The 20,833-nt window shown below is 38.7% G+C and overlaps 1 protein-coding gene across 1 annotated transcript; it reads left to right on the top strand.

Annotated features, from left to right (window-relative positions):
- Positions 1-740: 740 nt before the first annotated feature.
- pde9al (phosphodiesterase 9A like) lies at positions 741-19,476 on the top strand. Its single transcript, XM_036150225.1, has 20 exons — positions 741-805; positions 6,391-6,508; positions 6,906-7,061; positions 9,214-9,284; positions 10,300-10,377; positions 10,540-10,583; positions 10,654-10,711; positions 10,889-10,959; positions 11,308-11,395; positions 11,484-11,565; positions 11,649-11,723; positions 11,821-11,907; positions 12,004-12,108; positions 13,182-13,264; positions 13,551-13,707; positions 14,908-15,021; positions 15,270-15,374; positions 15,474-15,602; positions 15,695-15,790; positions 19,060-19,476. The coding sequence occupies exons 3-20, from the start codon at positions 6,993-6,995 to the stop codon at positions 19,105-19,107; spliced, it is 1,560 nt and encodes a 519-aa protein (XP_036006118.1). The 5' UTR covers positions 741-805; positions 6,391-6,508; positions 6,906-6,992; the 3' UTR covers positions 19,108-19,476.
- Positions 19,477-20,833: the final 1,357 nt, after the last annotated feature.

Below are 20,833 nucleotides of genomic sequence, written 5' to 3'. Positions count from 1 at the left end.
TTTGTCTTAAAAATGTCATAATACTTTGAAAACAGAATATCTACAGTATTCATGTAGGTCATCCTTCTCTGATTTAAAGAAGATTGAAATGTGACCCAAAAAAAGCCCAAACAGTAGAAATCCACAAGAGGACAAACAATCCTTCCCAGCTCTGTATAGGCTTTGTTAGGAGGCAGTTCTGCACTCCCAGCTCAGTTATAAATTGAGCTTTTGTCTTTTGCAGCGTGGCCCCCGGGTTCTTTCGTGTGCATGTCCGTGCATGTGAGACCCTGTCAAGTAGTTGTGAGCAGTCACACCAGCAAATCCGTCTGCCCTTTATAAACAAACCCGGCTCATAGCAAAACAGTCACTAGCAAGAAAACTAAATCTGTTGACTCACCTCCACTGACCTGACTCTCAGTATTTACTTAAATATTTAGTAAAAAATATATAAACACAGAAAACAAGACAACCATTACTGCATTTCATTAAAAAAACTAATTTAAGGGTTCCAGAACAATTTAAGTTACTACAATCTACGCATTTCTAGGTTTTTGAATTTTGGTGCTTTTTTAGCCATGCTTTGTCAGCTTTAATCAGGTTCTGGTTCGTTAGCTCAGAAAGTTCGGTTTGGTTGGGGAGGTGTGAATGGACGATCAAATTGTGGATGATGTGGACCACAAAAGCAAACTTGGGTCCACCTCAAAGCCTAGGTCTCAGCTTGGTTAAACTGAACGCTGGAGCAGTTTGAATACACATGTGAATACCAAGCGGACCAGAGGCCACTCCAAAAGCAGGAAGTGGACTACAGGGCAGGGCAATCTGGGTAAATATTACTAATAAAGTAACTCGTATATTGTAAATACCTTGCTCAAAATTTGTGTAAGTGTGACATCAGTTCAATGGAGCTGTGTGCCCCCTGCTCGCACGCCACCACCTCATAAGGAGCCATGTGTAAAATATAAAGATCTCCGTGGTTCTCTGCCTCATCCTCTGCTCATGCTGAGTCCACTGTTGAATTGTGCTTCTGTGGCACACATGCCAAAAGACAGCATTGCAATCACACTGCTAAAATCTGTTGCCATTCCATCTTGTTTACATTTTTGCACAAAAGGAAGTTGTGATGTGTTGCTGACTGATCTTTTTCCGTGTGTGCTTCTTGGTGCAGCGACACCACAGGCGAGGGATTGAACGGTTTGGTCATAAGGTTTGGTTCGTTTAACAAAGGGCAGTGTGAAAGCAAACCGCACCATCTGAAAATTTGCAATTTGCTCCTTAATCGATCCGGGTTTACCGGACTATCAGCTGTGAAAATGGCCTAAGTGATTCTAAAGTTCAACATCAGATTGATTAATAACGAGAAAGAAAACCCCTGAACATTAAGGAGTCACAAATTACTGTTTTTTAAAACATCCGTTATCATTTTGGAAAAATTCAGTCCAGGTTTGACCAGCCTGTTGTACATTTCACATTGGTTTCAATCTAAAATAGTCCAGGTTTCTCAGATTATGTTTTACTGTACAGTAAATCAGTTGAGTATTTGTGAATCTGCTTTAAAGAAGGATAAATGATGCTATAAAATAACATCAGAATAGCTTTATTCAGTGCAGAACTCAAAGATGCAAAGCAGACACAAACTTCAGCATTATCAGTCAGCAGTAGCATGTAGCAATCATCTTATAGCGCTTACACTGTGCTCAAAAAAAGGCTAGCCTAATGTTAGAGACTGAACATGCAAAAAAACAATAAAAAAAAAATTCCAAGATCAAAACGCTTCATTGTCATCGTTCTCATACAGAAAGAAATGTTTCACATGGACTCCTAGTGCAACACATTAAGCAAAAGTGTAACTTCCAGGTGTAAAAGATTAATTTTCTGTGTGGTGTTCACAGTCCTCACTTGTTTGTGGCAGTGAACCATGAAACCCACACAGCAAGCCTCTTGCTTAGTGTAAAGCACAATAAAATGCAGAAGCACATTAAATCTACATGACCATGTTAAATTAGTGAAATGAAAGAGTTAAAACAGTAACATGGTAAATGTTTTGTACTTCTATAACTATTCCCCATTATTGCATTCACAAACCTCAACAGGTTTAATTTCATTTTTTTACATATACTAAAGCAAAGTAGTTCATTGTAATGTAAAAGTAAAAGGGCACATGGTTTTCAGAGGTTATCATAAAACCGAGAAGTTGTATTCAGCCCCCTTGACTCTGGTATTCCTAAAAATAGGTGGAACCAACTGCACTGTGTTAACCTTGCCTGAAAGATGAATTCTCGTGGTATTTATGGGTTCACAAACACACAAGAATCCATCTTGTACCGCTCCTGCTTCAACCGTTTGTGATCGAACCAAAATCGGTTCGGGCCAATCACGTTGCAGTATTATGATTTAAGGCGGGACATGCCAGCTGTGACGAAAACAAGAGCTGACGAGCCCACAGCTGGACCAACACAAACATGGCAGCGACGGAAGGACGTACGCATAGCAACTCACAAGAATCCACAATTTCTTCTTTGAAACAAGAACAGGAAGAAGTGCCTTGACTAGTTTACCTTCTTGTGGGTTCTCGAGATGCGCTCTGTTTACGGCTTAATTTTCTATTGTGACTGGCTAAAGCCAACTTTTGGTAGGCGGGCACTAGGTGTCGCTTCGCCCAATCAGTCCCTCCATTCCCCAAACAGATTAGATGGCATCAGTCCCAGATTGATAATATGCAGAACGTAGAGTGCTACAATTCATCAATCTGGCTGGCCAGGTTAGCACTGTGTGTGCAAAGTCACAGAATCACTAAACAGAGTGTCTCCCACTCACACAGCAACACCGGTCCCTCTAGAATTTAGACAGCTTTCAGAACCTCAGATCCAAAACCAGACTGGTACCTCTCCCTCTGAGCTACCTCCTCCTTTTTAACACAGTACGCTTAAGATCGTCGTCTTGGATTTCCGAAACTTCGTCTGCAGTTATACCTTTCTGCAACTGGCTCGCTCCATCCTCCCTACAGAAAACGCTCATCGTTCCTTCTATAAACCTTTTACAACTGTTTCCCTGTCCTGAGTGGTTTTTCTGCATAGAGGTAAATAAATTAATATTTTAATGGGTTCCTAAATTGATAAAGAGACATTTTAAATATATACAGTATATATATATATATATATATATATATATATATATATATATATATATATATATATATATATAGATAGATAGATAGATAGATAGATAGATAGATAGATAGATAGATAGATAGATAGATAGATAGATAGATAGATAGATATAGATATATATTTAAAATGCCTCTTTACCAAAATATATTTATAATATATATTTATAATTATAATAATTTATAATATATATATATATATATATATATATATATATATATATATATATATATATATATATATATATATGTTGCTTTGAGTAATGTTGTCTCAGAATGTCTACTTCTCTCAAAATGACTGAATCCCTCTTCATCTTTGACATGAGATTATCTGGGATGTTGTTGATGATGCTGTTGATGATAGGATGTTGTTGATGATGCTGATCTGTTGTCAGTAAGCTAGACAGCAGTTGAAAGATGTTTCTCTAAATTTGGAGGGGGTTATTATTACGCCGCTCCATTGTTTTGTTTTTCCCTGTGCAAACTTGTTTGAACTCAGTTCCCCAGCAAGACAGCTCCATCAACGCATAGGAGTAAGAGATCAGTCATATTAATTTCCCCTTCTTTGTGTTGCCTGGTACCTAAGGAAACATTTACCTTGCATAAAACGTAAAAAAAGATTGAAATTGGTAATGTGGTATATTTACATGTGAAGTAAATGTGTAAAAATTCATGGACTTAAATTGACCCGATCCATCAGTATAATAAGGATAATGTGTTTTCCTCAGAGGTCCAGCTGCACATGTTTTGTCATGGAAATCCTCCTGATTTTATCGATTGCTTTTATCCTGAAATGGATCTTCCCTCGCTGAAGGTGTGAATCCCGCAGTTGCATAACCTAATCAGATCCGCCTGGTTTGATCTGCTCATTGCTGTCTTTGTTCTAATGGAAGCACCATTTATCCACCGATGCTCAGGCTCATGAATACACATGCAGCGCAGTGTCCTCACATGACGGCAAGAATACACAGAAACGTGCGCATAATCGCTTGTGCAACATAAGATGTCGTCAGATGATAGAAGCGGGTCAGTCTTGCCGGGCTTTGGAAAGTTGCTTTTAATCTCTAGTGAGCTCACTTATTGAACGCTGGTGCCACAGTCTGTTCTGTCATGTTCCACGCTTCCTCCGGTGTGGAAGGAGAGCGGGGAAAGGGGAGTAATTAGACTCTGGAGAGCTGCATCACTTCAGAGTACAAAAAGGATGTGTGTGTGTTTGTGTGTCTGCATGTGTGTGGAGAGAATGTGTCCTCTGAGTTGACAGGAGGTGATGTTCGCTCTCCAGTCCCAATTAAACACCTCCTGCTACCTGTTTGAGCCCTGCTGCAGATGTCCTTGTTAACACCAGTCAGATAATTGGCAAATACTCAGCTGAACATTTCCTCATTGAAACATTTTTATTTAAAATTTTGTTTATTTCCTCTGGACAAAGGGTAAAAGGGAGCAAAGCAAAAGTATGTAATCAATCCTTTTAAAAAAAATTGACTTTTATTATTTTATCTGACAAGACCCTAATAATTTAAAGGCCATTTGTTGAAGTAATTAATATCTTACTTATTTTTTCCCCCCTTAAACCCCCCTCCTTTTTCTTTGGCTGTCCAGAATGGCTTCTCCCACACAAATATTTCAACTTTCATTACCATACAAAAGCAAACATTTCCTTAGTAAGCAACTAAGTGTTGCGATAACAAAATTGATGGTGAACATATTATTTCATTACATCTCAAATAGTTGAGTTTGTAGCAGTACGGCAGGACAGTTTGCGTTGAATGGTCGCAGTTTGATTTTCATAGTTGTCCCTTGTCTTAATAGAATGTCTCCTTTTAAATTGTATTTTTTAAGTTAAAAAGATGGGCAGAACAAAGGAGGATGTTTGCATCAGTCACTGACAAAATAAAAACCACATTGATACTTTTTTTCTGTTGTTATTTAAATTACTGTTTTTAAATTCCCCAAACTGAACTCGGACACATCTCAGCTGAAGTTTAACTGTTCCCAAACTTACAAAATGATGTCTAAAAGAAAGTATTTTCTCCTTTCAGGGTTTTATGTATGTAGTGTAGGTTTTTGGGGTGTACTTTATTAGCTATGGACATGGGGAGCTGTTAATTCAGAGCTCTGTCAGCGTTGTGGCCACTACCTACAATCATGGCAGATGGATCATGAACAAAAGAACAAGATCCAGATTTCAAGCGGTTGAAATTAACTTCCTCTGCAGGTTGGCCGAGCTCAGAGAGCTGCAGGGATTCACGGCCTGGGTGGCTCAATCACCCAAAAGGACGACTACTATTTAAATTCAATTCAAATTCAAAGCCTTATCGCCATACATCTGCACAACATATTGCAAAGCTTATCCTGTAGTAAAAAAAATATATATGTTTTGTTTTTTTAACAGGTAGAACATAAGGTGCAGCTTGCCATTTTAGGTATGCCTGATAGCAGCCATATTATTGTTGGTTTAAGGTTTTTGGCACTGGGGTATAAAGCTGGAGGTGCGTATCTGGATGAATCTGTAAAGCCTTCCTGATGGCTGCAACTCAAACAGATCATGTCCAGGATGAGAATAGTCCTGTGTCATTGTTCGTTTCCTACCACAGTCATTCGTTTTGCTTGTCTTGCACTCCACAAATCATTTTTTTTTTTTTTTTTATGGAAGAGGAGGAAGAAGCCACATGAACATCTGATTATAGTTTGCCTACACGCCATGTAGGGGAACGCAGCGAACACGTGGGAGGAGTTGCTCACTTTGGTCTGCCGAAAAACAAATACTGCGTGTGGAAAAGCTGAACATTCATCTGCAAATGTGAGACGGCTGTGGCTGCATCAGGGCGCGAGGGATGCTTTTCTCCACAAAGACACTATCCATAAAATCTGACTGAGCTGGAGCTATTTTGCAAAGAAGAATGTGTCGAGACGTTTAGATTTTTAAGCATATTCTAATATTGTAACAAGGAGAAATGTTCGAAAGAGATATTCATATTTTTGCATTTGCTATATAGTATGTTTCTTCCCTTCTAAAATCCTTGTAATACTTAAGCCTTTGCCTTAACTCAGACAATGCAGAGCTTTTAAGCCCATTCACGTAATATCCCATCACCCCTTCAGAACTGATGATCGTCTCTTTATTCTCCATAGTAACGGTCCCATGGCAACAAGTGCCACTTACACGCAGTACTCCATTGCTCTCACCTGTACAGCATCATCAGCCTCATCACTCACAGCCTTCCTCTCCTCTTCACCGCTTCCAGTTTGCGTGTGGTTGTTTGTGTCTGAACGTGCCTTCATGTGAGACGTGAGTAAGCCGGATCTTCTGCACCTGGGACCTTATTTCCAGTCTCCACGGGAGGAAGCAGCATCACTGACGCTGTGAGTTCAACACATGCACTGATACTTTACAGGATATCATCCACTTGTTTTGTTTTTCTAATTGATTTATTGCACGCAAAATAGGAGTACTTTACATTTAAAGGTTTTATGAGCATTTTACCTAATTTTAAGTTTTATCAGAAACAGTTAGCATAGTGTCTGTTGCTACTACCTGTCTAATTTGTCTTATTGATTTATTGCATGCAAACAGGACTACTTTACATTTAAAGTTTTATGAGCATTTTACCTAATTTTAAGTTATTATCAGAAACTTTTAACATAGTGTCTGTTGCTATAACCTGTTTCTTTTGTTAGATTTTCTTTCCCATTACTCAACTGAATGTCTGATTGTCTGCATAAATGTGCTAAGCATACCATAATATTGCCTTATTTGCAGCAGACCCTGAGAAGTCGAATCGGTTTGTTGGCACTTCAGGTTGGTAGCAGGGTCTCCAAAGCAGAACCTCTTCAGGTGTCTAGCACCATGGGCTCCAGTTCCTCGTCTTTCCCTCCCAGAAACATTTACCTGGATGTTGATGGGAAGGTGCAAAAGGTAAGACTGATTCCAAATGTTTCAATAAAGTTTGTAGTAATGAGCTTGATAGGGTTTATTTATTAAATTGGGTCAAACTTTAACTTGCATGATATGTCCAAATAACTGGTTTAAATTTGCGCAACAACAACTAAAAATGGATTAAACGCGAATGAATGTGTTAGTCAGCATAAAAAATAACCCAACATGCAGCTCTTTTTTATGGGTTTTGGGTGTTACATACTTTAAGGATCAAATTATTTGTTTATTGAAACAAAGGCATCTTTGATATTCAGTCTCAAATACTTCTCAAGCTTATGCATTAATTTAATATTTTGTTTATTTAGCACAATAACACATGCCAAAAAGGCTATGATGGAGGCAAAAAGCTGTAACAACAAATGCCATTAGAAAAGACTAAAAATGATAAGAATAAAAAAAATATGCAATTAACATTTAAACAAGATTGAATAATTATATAATTATTATATTATAGGATATTTTCTTGTATGAATGAAATGCAACTGTATATGTATGTTCAAGTGACCTGATTTAATATTAATTATTCTGTTGATGCAAATATAACATGAGCATGGACTTTGAGAGAGACAGCAGCAAATATTTAACACAATTGCTTTCCATAAGAGTTATATAATATATATTTCACAAGTTTTGCTGGGTTTGTTGTCTCTCTTTGACTTGTTTTTGTAAGTTTTTTTTTAAAGATCAGCTATTTCTCTCAAATCCAATTACTTTATTGTCAAGAATATGAATGACTACCAATCTTTCGTGTTTCAGCTGTAAAATAAACCACAATAAACAGCGGTAAACCAAAAACCCCGTCAATAAGTCACCTGCCACACAGCAGCTATTCCCGGAGAGGATTCAAGTACCGTAACAAGGATCTAAAATTAGACGGTGAAGCGTCTAATCATAGGTGCTGCCGACAAAACACGTGTTAAACATGCAACAAGCCTCTTCATACGTCATATTCACCAGGAAACATTTATATATAAAAATAATTATGTTATTGTTAATTATTATGATATAGAGCTCGAAAAATACTTAAGTAAAACCCCTTTCCACTTTCTCCATAATGACAACAGAGTAACAGCTTAGCAATTTAAGAGACCCTACAATATGAACAGTTCAACAAATAAAGTCAAGCTTAGATTTCATGTATAGAATAAAATAGATTGAAATAGAAATTACCTTTATTGTTCCTCAGTCGAGAAATTTAGGTGTACCAGCAGCAAAATGAAAGGCAAAGGAGCATTCTGATACAAATAAAGATATATATATATATATATATATATATATATATATATATATTAATACGAGAGTACACAGGGGAAATATTCATCATAAGAAAAATATTCTGTACAGTTATAATAAGTAGCATACTTGGATTAAAGAACTGTTTAACTAAGAAGGTTGGAAATGCACAAAGCATGCATGTCTATTTGTGCAAACAAAAAACAGCGACAGACTATTTACTGTTACAAGAATGAAGACTCGAGTTGTTGAGTTGTTGGGAGCAGTGATGGTTATAAAGTCTAACAGCTGTTGGGCGTTAGGATGTGCAACAATGCTCCTTTTGTCCGTCTAGGTTCCAAACATTCAGAAATAAGAAGCAGAAACTTTGCTCATTTAGGGATGTAAAACGCTTTTTAAGGAGAAATCTGACCCAGACACACGTCTCTACAGGAGCTCCAAGCCCATCGTTTGGACAGCGATGTATATTTTGTTTGTTTTACAGCTTGGGCTACAGCCCCTGCTCCCATGAAAACTGCAGTTTATGTTCTGGCTGGGTCCTTGCTGTAAATCATTGCTCATTCCTTCAATTACACAGACTGCAAGTGCTGACTTACTCTTGTAAACTCGACTGATTTGTTTGCACGTGAGTGACATCTTTGAGAGCTCCAGGAAATCTCTCACTCCAGCTGTTGTTTTCTTCCAAATTATTCCCATGAAGCAATGCAGCCTCTAACTTTGCCTTATTTAAGATGAGACAGTCCAACCCTCATTTCACTGTGTAAGATTTGTAAACACAAGACATTTATGAAATGCTCTTTATTACTGCTAACTTATTTTGCAGAGATCCGCTGTCATACATCCTGGTTGCTGGTGTAGCTAACCTTGGATCTGACTTTGATGAATTATTGTATTTCAGGTGGTTTTCAGTCGGCACTGTAATCCAGGCGACATCAAGGAACTTCTGTGTTCCTCATCCAACCTTCCCAGGTCTGTTGTTTGGCTTGGTTTTGTAATGCAATATAAGGAGATATCACATAAATATATTAAATACATGTAGCATTAAACCTTCCCCACTGTGGGACGAATAAAAGAATATTCTATTCCGTTTGGCTAAACAATGTTGGCGTCATATACATATCAAAACTGGAGATGATTAATGATACATTTGAGTTTCTCTTTGTGCTCTTTGTCACTGTTTCTAGAGTAAATCTTGCTGATGTCGATGTTGTTGTTTAGATTTATTTTTCTTTTTTGTCTTTCTTCCCCGTGGCAGAGTGTATTCTCACTTACAAAAGTTTTCACACCCTTTAAACATTCTCAGATTTTGTCATGTTATAGCCACAAACTTTTTTGGGATTTCAAGATACACAAAGCAGTACATACACTGCAAAAAGATTTGAGCAGCTAAATAAAACTATTCGCCAATGAAGTAAGATTTATGCACTTAAAATAAGAACAATTCATCTCCATCATCTTATTTCAAGTGTAGGATATCTAATTATCTTATTTTAGGGGTAAAAATACTCATTCCATTGGCAAATAGTCTTATTTAGCTGCTCAAATGTAGGAAAAATTTACTAATTTCAAGAAAATTTTACTTACTTTGAGTTCCCTTTTTGCAGTGTAATTGGGACGTAGAAGAAAGAGAATGTGTAGTTTTCTATAATGTTTTGCATATAAATATTAGTTGTTCTGTCAAAAGTCTTTCTACCTGAGCTGTGGACGTCTGCAGGTCCTCCCGAGTTGCCAATATTCCCATGTATTGGTATGTTTACACAGATGGGCAGAACAGTGCTCCTGGAGATCTTTGAAGCTTTTAAGCTTGTAATACCGTTTACTATAGTGGCTTTTATTAAGGGGCATCTGGTTAAATGGGGTTGAATAAAAATACCCTCACACCTAATCTGATTTTCATTTAACTCTGGGGTTTAAATGTGACAACGTTCAAACCAAAAAGGCATATATTGTTCCACCACGAGACAATCTTATTCTCTCTCTACAGGAACGCTCCCATCAAGGTGATAAATCCAGAAGGTGCCATGATCTCCATTGACGCCACGATGCCCACCAACTCTCCAACGTAACGTACAAGAAATGCTGCAGAAATATTCATGCTCTGCTCAGATTTCTTCCCATGACATTTTCTTAAGATAAAGTCACACTCTCAGGAGCTCTGACATGATCTTCCACGTGATAGTTCACGCAAATGTGACTAAAATGTACACATCTGGTTTCTTAACAGCTTTCTGTACAAAGTTGTCCCGCTGCCTACCGGTCAGCCAGAAGGTAAAGTCTTTAAAATCAGTTGTATGGGAATGTAATGGGTGTTTAATGACTCACCATTTTTTTATGCCAGCAGAGAGAGAGGACATGTTTCAGAGTGTGCTGTCTCACGTGGCTGAGCAGTTCACCAGGTAACACCTTCATCTGTTGTTATGTCTGAAGCTTTGCCGTCCCCATCTTTAAACATACCTCTGTAATGTTCATAAAACCCAAGCATTTCCACCACAGCCCACATCGCTGCCCCGACAAGTGAACTGAGTCACCTACAAACAAAGCTGATTTCTCATTTGTTCTTAACTGCGTCACAGAGCCTTTCGCATCAATGAGCTGAAGACCGAGGTCAACAACAGGCTGGCAGCATTGGAGAAGAGAGTGGAAAGTGAGTTTGCTGGTGAAGAGCCTCGGTCATCCAGGACATGGCCAATACATAAAAGGTTACACAAACAAAACAGCTGGACTTTGGTTCTTGTATTTTTGGCTCTTCATCTGAAGAGCATTGTCAATTCAAACCTAGTGGGGAGCAGTCCCAAGCTCCCTACAGCTTAAAAGCTTGAAACTGCTCCCCGACTAGCTTTGAACTGAGAACGCTCTTTGGAGGAAGAGAGAAAAATGCAAGAACTGAAGTTCAGTTGTTTTGGTTTTTTAACCTTTTTTGGAAAGGGAGTTTTTACCAACAAAAAAAAAAAAGCATCTGCAAAACTTTAACGTATTGCCTGTCATGTTTCAGTGGAGGGCTTGAAAGTAGTCGAAATAGAAAAGTGTAAAAATGATCTGAGGAAACTTCGAGACGAAGTGACTTCAACATCTGGAAGCAGGTGATTTCAAACAAAACACCGCACATAATAAATGCGATGAAAAAAAAACAGGAAAAGATTAATCTGTTGCGTCTACTTCTGATCTTAGGATAAACTGTTCATGCAAATACAACTTCTCAGATGATGGGAAGAAGGTCACGCCCAGACGAGATGTCCCCACATACCCAAAGGTACTTCCTCTGCATTACATCCAGTCAAGGCTGCAAAAGCTGCGTGGATTTTCTGACCGTCTTTGTTCATCTGCCATATTCAGTACACGCTATCTCAGGAGACCATCGATGCACTGAAGAAGCCAACGTTTGATGTTTGGCACTGGGAGCACAATGAGGTCTGTTGATCTCCATCTTTACAGTTTTGTGTTACCCCTTAATAAAATAAACCTAATTGCTGATTTTTTTTATTTTCCACTCTGTTTGTGACGACAGATGCTGAGTTGTCTGGAGTTCATGTACCATGACTTGGGACTAGTGAAGGAATTTAACATGAATCCCATCACACTGAAGCGCTGGCTGGTAAATATACCAGACAAACGTGTCAGTGGTTAGAAACACTGGTTGGTTTAACATTCTGCGATACGTAAACTGAAAGTGTATTTATTTGGCTCCTAGCTGGCAATTCAGGAAAATTATCGCAACAATCCCTTCCACAACTTCCGTCACTGCTTCTGTGTTAGTCAGATGATGTATGGCATGATTCACCTCTGCAACCTGCAGGTATGATCGGTGTCTGGTTTTTTTTTTCAGATCTTGCAAAGTTACTCATGTGTCTTGAATTTTATTTTATTTTTAAATGTGTGTTACAATCACAAACTTCCCTGTGCTTTATTGGGATTTTATGTGACAGATCAACTCAAAGTCCTGTATAACCTTAAAGTAGTAGGGAAAATGTTGCATTCTTTTCACATTTATTTTAAAATCCAAAAAGGATGGAGTGCATATGTATCCAGTTGCTTTTAATCTGATACACTTAATGGTGCCATGACATCACTATATAAAACATTTCATGTAGTTAATATTCTTACAAATGTTAATTTTCCTAAGAATTACATAAAAGAATAACCTCGGCTTGTTGTTTGTCAGGCCAAATGTCACTCCTCAGTTGCGGTAATGACATGCAGCTCTACTAAGATGACTTCACAACCATGACTCCACCACTTTCCACCACAGTCAGAGTCGTAAAAATGAAATTTGTTGTCATGATCCCCTTTAAATCAGCAAATCTGAATAAGAAATTTTCTTATAAAGCAAAATCTGCCCTTAAGACAGAAAGTGGACAAGAGCTTCCTTACTGTTTGGCTAAAGTCAGCAAAGAGCTAAACAGAGAAGCAGCCTAAAGAGGCCCGTGGTACCTCTGGAGGAGCTGCAGAGATTCATAGCTAAGGAGGTAAAATATGTCCCTCTCGACGGTACCAATATTAGCTATGTGGCTGAGGTTGAGCTGTTTTCCCAAAAGAAAACAAGCAAAACGTTTTGCCTCTGGATGTGCAAAGCTGGTAGAGAGACTGCAGCTGCGACTGAAGTGATAGGTGGTTTTACTAAGTATTAAGTACATTTATTATCTTTATTTATAGAAACTTAAAAAAAATCATGCTTTGTTTTTCTTCCAGCTTAAAATCACGCTCTGCTTTGTGCTGTCAAAATCCTTTCTACGGCAACCCAATAAAGCACAGCACAAGCTTCCTGATCTTTTTTTGCTAAATCTTCTGTCAGAATTAAGATTGTTTAAACGAGATATTCCCAGTGAATTTCCAGTCAAAGGCTTTTTGTCATTTTGCATTATCCTGCAGGGGAAGCTAACGCTCACAGATTTGGGAATTCTAATGACAGCTGCCGTGTGTCACGACCTGGACCACCCTGGCTACAACAACACGTAAGGCTCTCCCCTCTGTCTCTAGCACTGTTGACAGATGCAGCACTGCAGATGCCCACTGACCCCCACTATGTTTTGAAATACTCTGCACAACACTGTTGTTGATGAGCTGTGAAACTAGTTCAGCCTGGAGAGAGTTCAGGTATGAAAACATGCTGACTGAGATTACCACAGTGATATGTTTTGATCTGACTTTCACGCAGGTGAGAGCCTTATCAGAGGAACTTCATGAGAACTGACTATCCAACCATCTCAAATGCATTTAACAATCTCATCCATCCATCAGGTACCAAATCAACGCTCGCACAGAGCTGGCAGTGCGTTACAACGACATCTCCCCGCTGGAGAACCACCATTGTGCTGTGGCCTTTCAGATCCTTTCCCTTCCTGAGTGCAACATCTTCGCTAATGTGGATCCTGAGGCATTCAAGAAGATCCGACAGGTAAGAATGTCGATCGTATTGAGTTGTTCTTCAATCGTTTACACTGCTGCCACATATCTATGAATCTTTCTGATGAATATGATTCAGTTTTATCTTAAATCAGCTAACATTTCCCCTTATATGTTCATCCAGAGTCATAAATCCATTTCATGATTCTTGATTTCATAATTAAAAAAAAAAAACTTCCACGGACTTGTGTTTTTGGGACGTGTCGATGGGTTTTCTGACAAACCCTGAAACTCACACATTTGCCAACAAAAAAGCTGAAGTCAAAACAAATCCACGAGTTTACATGTTGCATGTGTGTTTTTAATCCACTGATCACTTTAAAACTCTTTACTTCTCTTGTCTAATAACAATAAACATATTTCCACTCATGCAATTCCTTACCATGATAAAGCATTTCATTCTGAATTGTCTTTGTCCCTCAAACCTCCGGTTGACTTGTTGAACGTAACACACGGTCATGGCAAAAAGTTCTGAAAGTGACAGAACTTTTGTCAAAATGTTGCTTCTTTGGTGAGGTTAGATTCTTTGTTAGATGTCAATAGTATATCAATCCATCCATTGTCTTCTGCTTATCTGAGATCGGGTCATGGGGACAACCAGTCCAGGAGGGAACCCCAGACATCCCCCTCCCCAGCAACATCCTCCAGTTCATTTTGGGGGATCCTAAGGCGTCCCCAGGTCAGACAGAATAAATAGTCCCTCCAGCAGGTTCTGGGTCTTCCCCGTGATCTCAACCCAGTGGGATTTACCTGGAAATCCTCCAAAGAGAGGCTTGTAAGGGATGCCCTGATGCCCAAGCTACCTCAATTTACTCCTTTCAGTAGGGACAAGCAGCAGCTATACTTTAAGCTCCCTGAAGCTCATTTGGGCCGTTTGTATCCCAGATCTCGTTCTTTCAGTTGTGAAAGAACTTACTGGTCCATTTATGGGAACATAGATGGAGCAGTAAAGTGAGAGCTTTGCTTTCTGGCTCAGCTCTTTCTTCGCTGGAGGAGCGCCGGCAATACTGCAGACGAAGCCCAATCCGACTGTCTATATCTTATTCCATCCTGCTATCACTGCTGAACAAGACACAAAGGCTCAATCCATTTACCCTTATAGAGCAGGGACTCTTCAGCCAAAGTGTAAGTGCAGTTAGCAGTCGCCATGATACGTGCTAAAAAGATTTGCCCTTTCCTCTCATGTTTTCAGGCAATTATCACCCTTATTCTGGCCACTGACATGGCGAGGCACGGAGAGATTCTTGATGGCTTCAAGCAGAACCTGGACAACTTTGATTTTAACAACGAGGAGCATGTAACATGCGTATGTAAACATTTTCCCTTACAAAATCACCACCTGTTTATTTTACTGTAGAGCTACCCTAAATGGATCAGGTTTTTTTTGTTGCAAGGAACAGAGGTTGTATAGCCTGCATCACTGATAAATAAGAAATGAACGCTAGAAATATGAGCAAAACAAATCCTTTTCACAGTAAGAATAACCTTCTTTGTCCACAGCTCTCTTGGGCATATTACATTTGAGGATGAACAGGTTTATGTTTGTTATTTTAGCTGAAGAAGCTGTTGATCAAGTGCTGCGATATTTCCAATGAAGTGAGGCCAACTGAGGTGGCTGAGCCGTGGGTGGACTGCTTACTGGAAGAGTACTTCATGCAGGTAGCTGGAATTTTCCTTTGCCCAGAAGGAGCTAATATTTCAGAAAAAAATTTGAAAACTATACAAAATATTAATGCAATGGCCTCTTTTGTTTTTAAGAGTGACCGGGAGAAGTCTGAGGGTCTTCCAGTAGCTCCCTTCATGGATAGAGACAAAGTTACCAAACCCACCGCTCAGATTGGCTTCATCAAGTTTGTCCTCATCCCCATGTTTGAGACAGTCATGAAGGTATTGGACAATGCCTTTAGAGATATAGGTGGCTATTGAAGCACTTTTGTTTCCAGCAATAGTTGTTCACTCTTTGTGTGTATTTTGGTCAGCTTTTCCCTCAGATCGAAGAAATCATGGTTCAGCCTTTAAGAGACTCTCGAGACCACTACGAGGAGCTGAAGCAGCTTGAAGACTCAATGTCACAGGTAGAAATGATCTTCCCTGTCTGTTTATTTACCAGCGCAATGATGTTATTGAGGACATGTCAATTTGTTGTAGAAAAAAGAGGTTTTAAATAAAAAGACTAATAAGTGCAATCTCCAACAAACCTGGAGATTAAACATTAACAGGGAGACCTCACATGGGTTAAAGGCAAGTCAAATAGGGAACCTTTTTTCAGGTTGAAATCCCAGAGAACAGGGAAACATTTTCCACTAAAAGACAAATGTTGAAACATCCGGTTGAAGCCATATATATATATATATATATATATATATATAAATGATTTGCACCAAATATCTCTGCTTTATACATCCTTTATTGAATCAAATGTAACTTGTTAAGGCAAGCAATCTGTGGAAGTTGTACTACTGACAGTTTCTCCAAAGTGCCAGAGGGTTCTTATTGCTGTCACACTAAAACACTTTTTTCCAGATTTGACCCAAACCAGCACTATTCAAACATTCCTGGATGTCCGGGAAACAATGGGGCTGAACAACGCTTTGCTCACTAGAGTAACAAAAAAATTACCACTCATAACCATCCAACTCCCCCTGTCCTCCAGCCAGGCAAGACTAAGCCGTTACATCCCCAAGCCAAGACACAAATCATCTTTTACAATTATTCTCTGCCAGAAAGCAAACAGGACTTTTTTTTTTCTTTTCTTCAAAGTAACAAATGCTTGATTTAAAGTTGCAGTGTGAGACATTCAGAGACATCTATTTGCAGAAATGCATGATACTCTAAACTGTGTTTTCATTTCAAGTTACGCAACAGTAAGAATTGTGATTATATTCCTCGAGGGCAGCCAAGTTGTTGCTGTTGTAACACAAGTAAAAAGGAGCAAAACTTATTGCTGTTTTGCATCCAGTTCTCTCTCACTGTCGTGGACTCGACAATCCCCTGTGTAGTCTGCACACACCCCGGCCAAATTGCCCAAACACAAACAGAACACAGAGGACACACTTTTTAATCAAGGTTGCGAATAAGACAAGAGTTTATGAGCTTTTACGAGGCCTTTTTCAATGTTGTTTATAGCCTTCTATGATAAACAGTTCATTGACATGAAATCACTTTAGACGTTGCATTGTAATTGCTTACTCTGACAATGAAATATGCCCACCACTCTGGAAGATTGTATAGTGCCGACATCATAACGGCGTAATAATGCAAGGTGCACACAAAAACAAGCAATTTTATATGTTTTTCGTGAGGGGATTAAAAAAAAAGCTGTGAAAAAAACTGTCTGCACACATCAAGAAGAATCAAAACTAGCATGTGCTGACGGATTAGATCAGTGCTTGGGGATTGGATTGGGAAACCATAATGTGGAGGTGTGCTTTCCTACTGCTGCATGAGCTCTGAACCAGGATGAGTTCACTGAAAAACAGACTAACACTCAAACACACGCTCTCATTCCTTGCTAACATAAAGATATCTTTTGTTCAATGAGGCACAGAAGAAAAAAAGTGAAAATGTGCCATTAGGCCCGGCGAAGAAGTAAGGTCTGCAGTGGGGGAGTGTGTAAGTAAAAGCAACTGAATCCTTTGGTTGTGTTTGCGTGTTTTTAGTGCGAGTGTTATGAGCGCTCTGTGTCCAAAACCCTCCTCAGAAAACATATATAATCAGGAATGTGCAGCATTTTCACCACGTTGGATTCGCAGTTTCCAGTTTTAAGAGATCCATTTGCTCTCATAATCCCATATAATTGAGTTACCTGGCAAATCTAAAGCGTTCAGTTGGAAAGCCAACACAAAAAGTTTTAAGGAGCTTCCAGGAAAGACAGGAACAAAACATTTTTGAGTGAAAATGAGATTTAAAATTTCACTCCGTCACTGGTGAAAACAAACTGGTGAAAATGTTGCCATTTCATTTTTATTTTAAAACACTCTTCTTTTTTTTCCCTGCAGTGATAAGATGTGTTTTCTGTTCAGGAGCTGAAATCACAAAGTCTATTTTACTCTACTTCACTTCTTCTAAAATAAAATAAATGCAAAGTTACTCCTTACTATCAACATGGTTCTGAAACATCATCCATCTACATGGCCTTGCAAAAGTCTTTATAACCCTGAAACTTTTCCACACTTTCTGACATTACAACCAAACACTTCCATGTGTTTCATTTGGATATTATGTTACAGGGAAACACAAAGCAGTACATAATTTATATTACCGACGGACACTTATATGCTCGTCTTTGGGGGCAAAGTGGCAACAAGGAACAACCTTGTTGATGTAAAAACCTAACAGGTTTTGCTTGCAGTTTTCCACAAGCCAGGGGTCACAATAATCATGTGAAAGAAGGTATTTAGATGAGATCAAAACTGAATTTACTCAACCCTTTTTCTTCCATGCATATTACCCTGAACCAGCCATCCTCACAGTGAAACATTTTACATTGCAAAAACGGATCTAAAAACAAGTAAAATGTTCTTAAAGTTAGTCTATTTGTCCTTGATTTGAGCCTGTAAATAAGATTATCTGCCAATGGAATGGGTATCTTTACCCCTAAAATAAGATAATTAGACATCCTGCACTTGAAATAAGATGATGGAGATGAATTGTTCCTATTTTAAGTGGAAAAATCCTATTCTATTGGCAAATCATCTTATTTACCTGCTCAAATCAAGGACAAGTACACTCATTTTAAGAAAATCTTATTTATTTATAGTTGTATTTTTGCAGTGTACCGGCAGCATCGCGTTGTGGGGATGCCTTTTATCGGCAGGTAAAGGCAGGTTTGTCAGAGTTAGCCCGTTATAGAGTACGCCTTCATCCAACTTGACTGAGCCAGAGCTGTTTTGGAGGAAGGAATTGGATTAAATAAAAACAATACATAAATAACTTTTAAGATGTTCAAAGCTGGTAGAGGAATACCCCGACAAAGCTGCAGCCATAACTGCAGAAAAAAACAACTCTAAAATGTGTTGACTCAAGGGGGGCTGAATAATCTGAAACTTTTCAGATTAAGTTTAAATCATTAAAAATAGCTTTCATTGCAATTCTAAATGAAATATTGTGCAGTTTGTGGTTGTAGTGTTTCAAAATGAAAACAAAAACAAGAGGAAGGATGACTTTTGCAAGCTACCTTTGAGGCTTTTGCAGTGTTGGATTATTGAGCACTATCTGAACAGAGCAATTGACAACTTGTGTTTAAAAACCAGTTTTAATTTAAACTTTTGTCCTTGAGGCCAAAAGGTTCCTGACTTTTTAAATTCAGCTCTTTTATTTTCCTTTCTCTTTTTGTTTTTGGCAGGAGTCTTCTTTCATGAGCCGATTGAGGAAAGACTTGAAAAGTGAGTGAGGCCCTGGTGAAGACATCCAGCGCTGCATTCTGAAGATGACAGCTGAAGCAGGGGGGCGAGATAAAAGCGAGGCAGCCCCACAAAATGCTGAACTAAAATTAGACAATCCATATCTTGAACTTTAACAGTGGACGATGAAAGAAGGTATTGACCTTCCGTGCATATTTATGGTGTGAAAGCATTGCTCTCTTTATATTTGCATTTTGTAGTGATAGAGTCAGTGGAATGGCTTTCTCTACACAAAAAGTAATTTTTTTAACTTATTGTATGTTTTCACACTCTGTAGACTTGGTGAGTTTGCCTAGTTGACCAAAGGTTTAGCCATTTTTTATTAAATACAATGGACCAAAGTGGCATCTTTTGGATTGAATCGAAGCAATAAAGTTTTGGCTGGTATGGTTGGTTGGTTCTTTTTTCGAATATTATGGTTTTTCATACTTTCAGCTCTTCATTAATAGTCCTTATGAGTTACAAGTGTTCACTTTTTTGTGAAAAACAGTGCATGCAGTATGTTGTATGCTTTAATATAAGAGATATTAGCAAATATTGCAGCTGCTTTAGGCCCCCCGTTGGTCCCGGGTCCAACAGGGCATTTGACTTTATACTGGAAAGATTCACAACAGCTGCAACTCTAAAAACACTAACAAATAATTATGTTCACAGTCATATTTTAATGCTGATTTAATCAATTTGTGCCGCTCATGCTTGAGTTAAGGTCACATTTCATGCACACTGTGAATTAATTTTAGTGCAATTGCCTTTTTTTTGCAGTGATTGATTATTAACAAAACATTAAACTTGAATCAAGTCTTTTACACTCTCAAAAAAACATAATCATAGTGACGGCTGTATCCGAGCACCCTTATAAAATTCTGCTTAGAACCTAATGCAGTCTTGGGCCAGCTCTGCCTCAACCCAGAACACAATGTTCTGATATTGAAATGGTACTACAGCGCCTAAAGTAGTCTGACGAACCCAATGCACCTAACACTGCAGTCAGTAATTCACCCACACATTCACCCCCTAATGATGGAGAGCTATGTTAGTAGTATAGCTCCCCTTGTGCAGACTGACAGAAGCAAGGCTGACCAATGTCAGCAGGCAATTCGGGTGAAGGGTCTTGCCCAAGGACACGAGCAGGGGATCAAACCGGCAACCTGCCAATTCCAGGACAAACTCCCTAACCCCCTGCTTCACTGTCGCCTTAAATACAATCCTCCTCAATTGACACACACCAGATCATAACAAAGACGATCTCAAGGCACCATTTCCTTGCATGCAAAACAATCAGTAAGAACACGTTAAGTTTACTTCGCTTCATTTCAATACATTACAATGCAGGTGTATGAAATGTAAATTTGATCCAGTTATAATACAGTGCAGTCAGAATCAACAGTTTTAAATAATGGCCTTGAAAAGAAACCAGTGGATTGCATTTGATCTTCACTTTGATTTGTACACTCAACCTGAGAACGCACGGGGTGACTGTGGAGCAAAAAAATACTAATTTTTTAAAGCAATAACCCTCCAAAAATTTAGAAGGAGGAGCTATCTGCCTCACATAGTTCATAGTCAAACACGCGGGAAAAATACAGACGAGACCAGGAGCCGTGATTAAATCCAAATAACGTTTAAATGGACAGCAGAGCAAATAACGCCAAATTGGGCAAAGGGGTGCTAAACTTAGGACAGCCCAAGAATTTTAAGCTCAGGCAAAAAAAAGCT

Source organism: Fundulus heteroclitus, chromosome 18 (assembly GCF_011125445.2).
Source record: "Fundulus heteroclitus isolate FHET01 chromosome 18, MU-UCD_Fhet_4.1, whole genome shotgun sequence".
Classification (NCBI taxonomy): domain Eukaryota; kingdom Metazoa; phylum Chordata; class Actinopteri; order Cyprinodontiformes; family Fundulidae; genus Fundulus; species Fundulus heteroclitus.
This window is presented reverse-complemented; position numbering and strand designations above follow the sequence as displayed.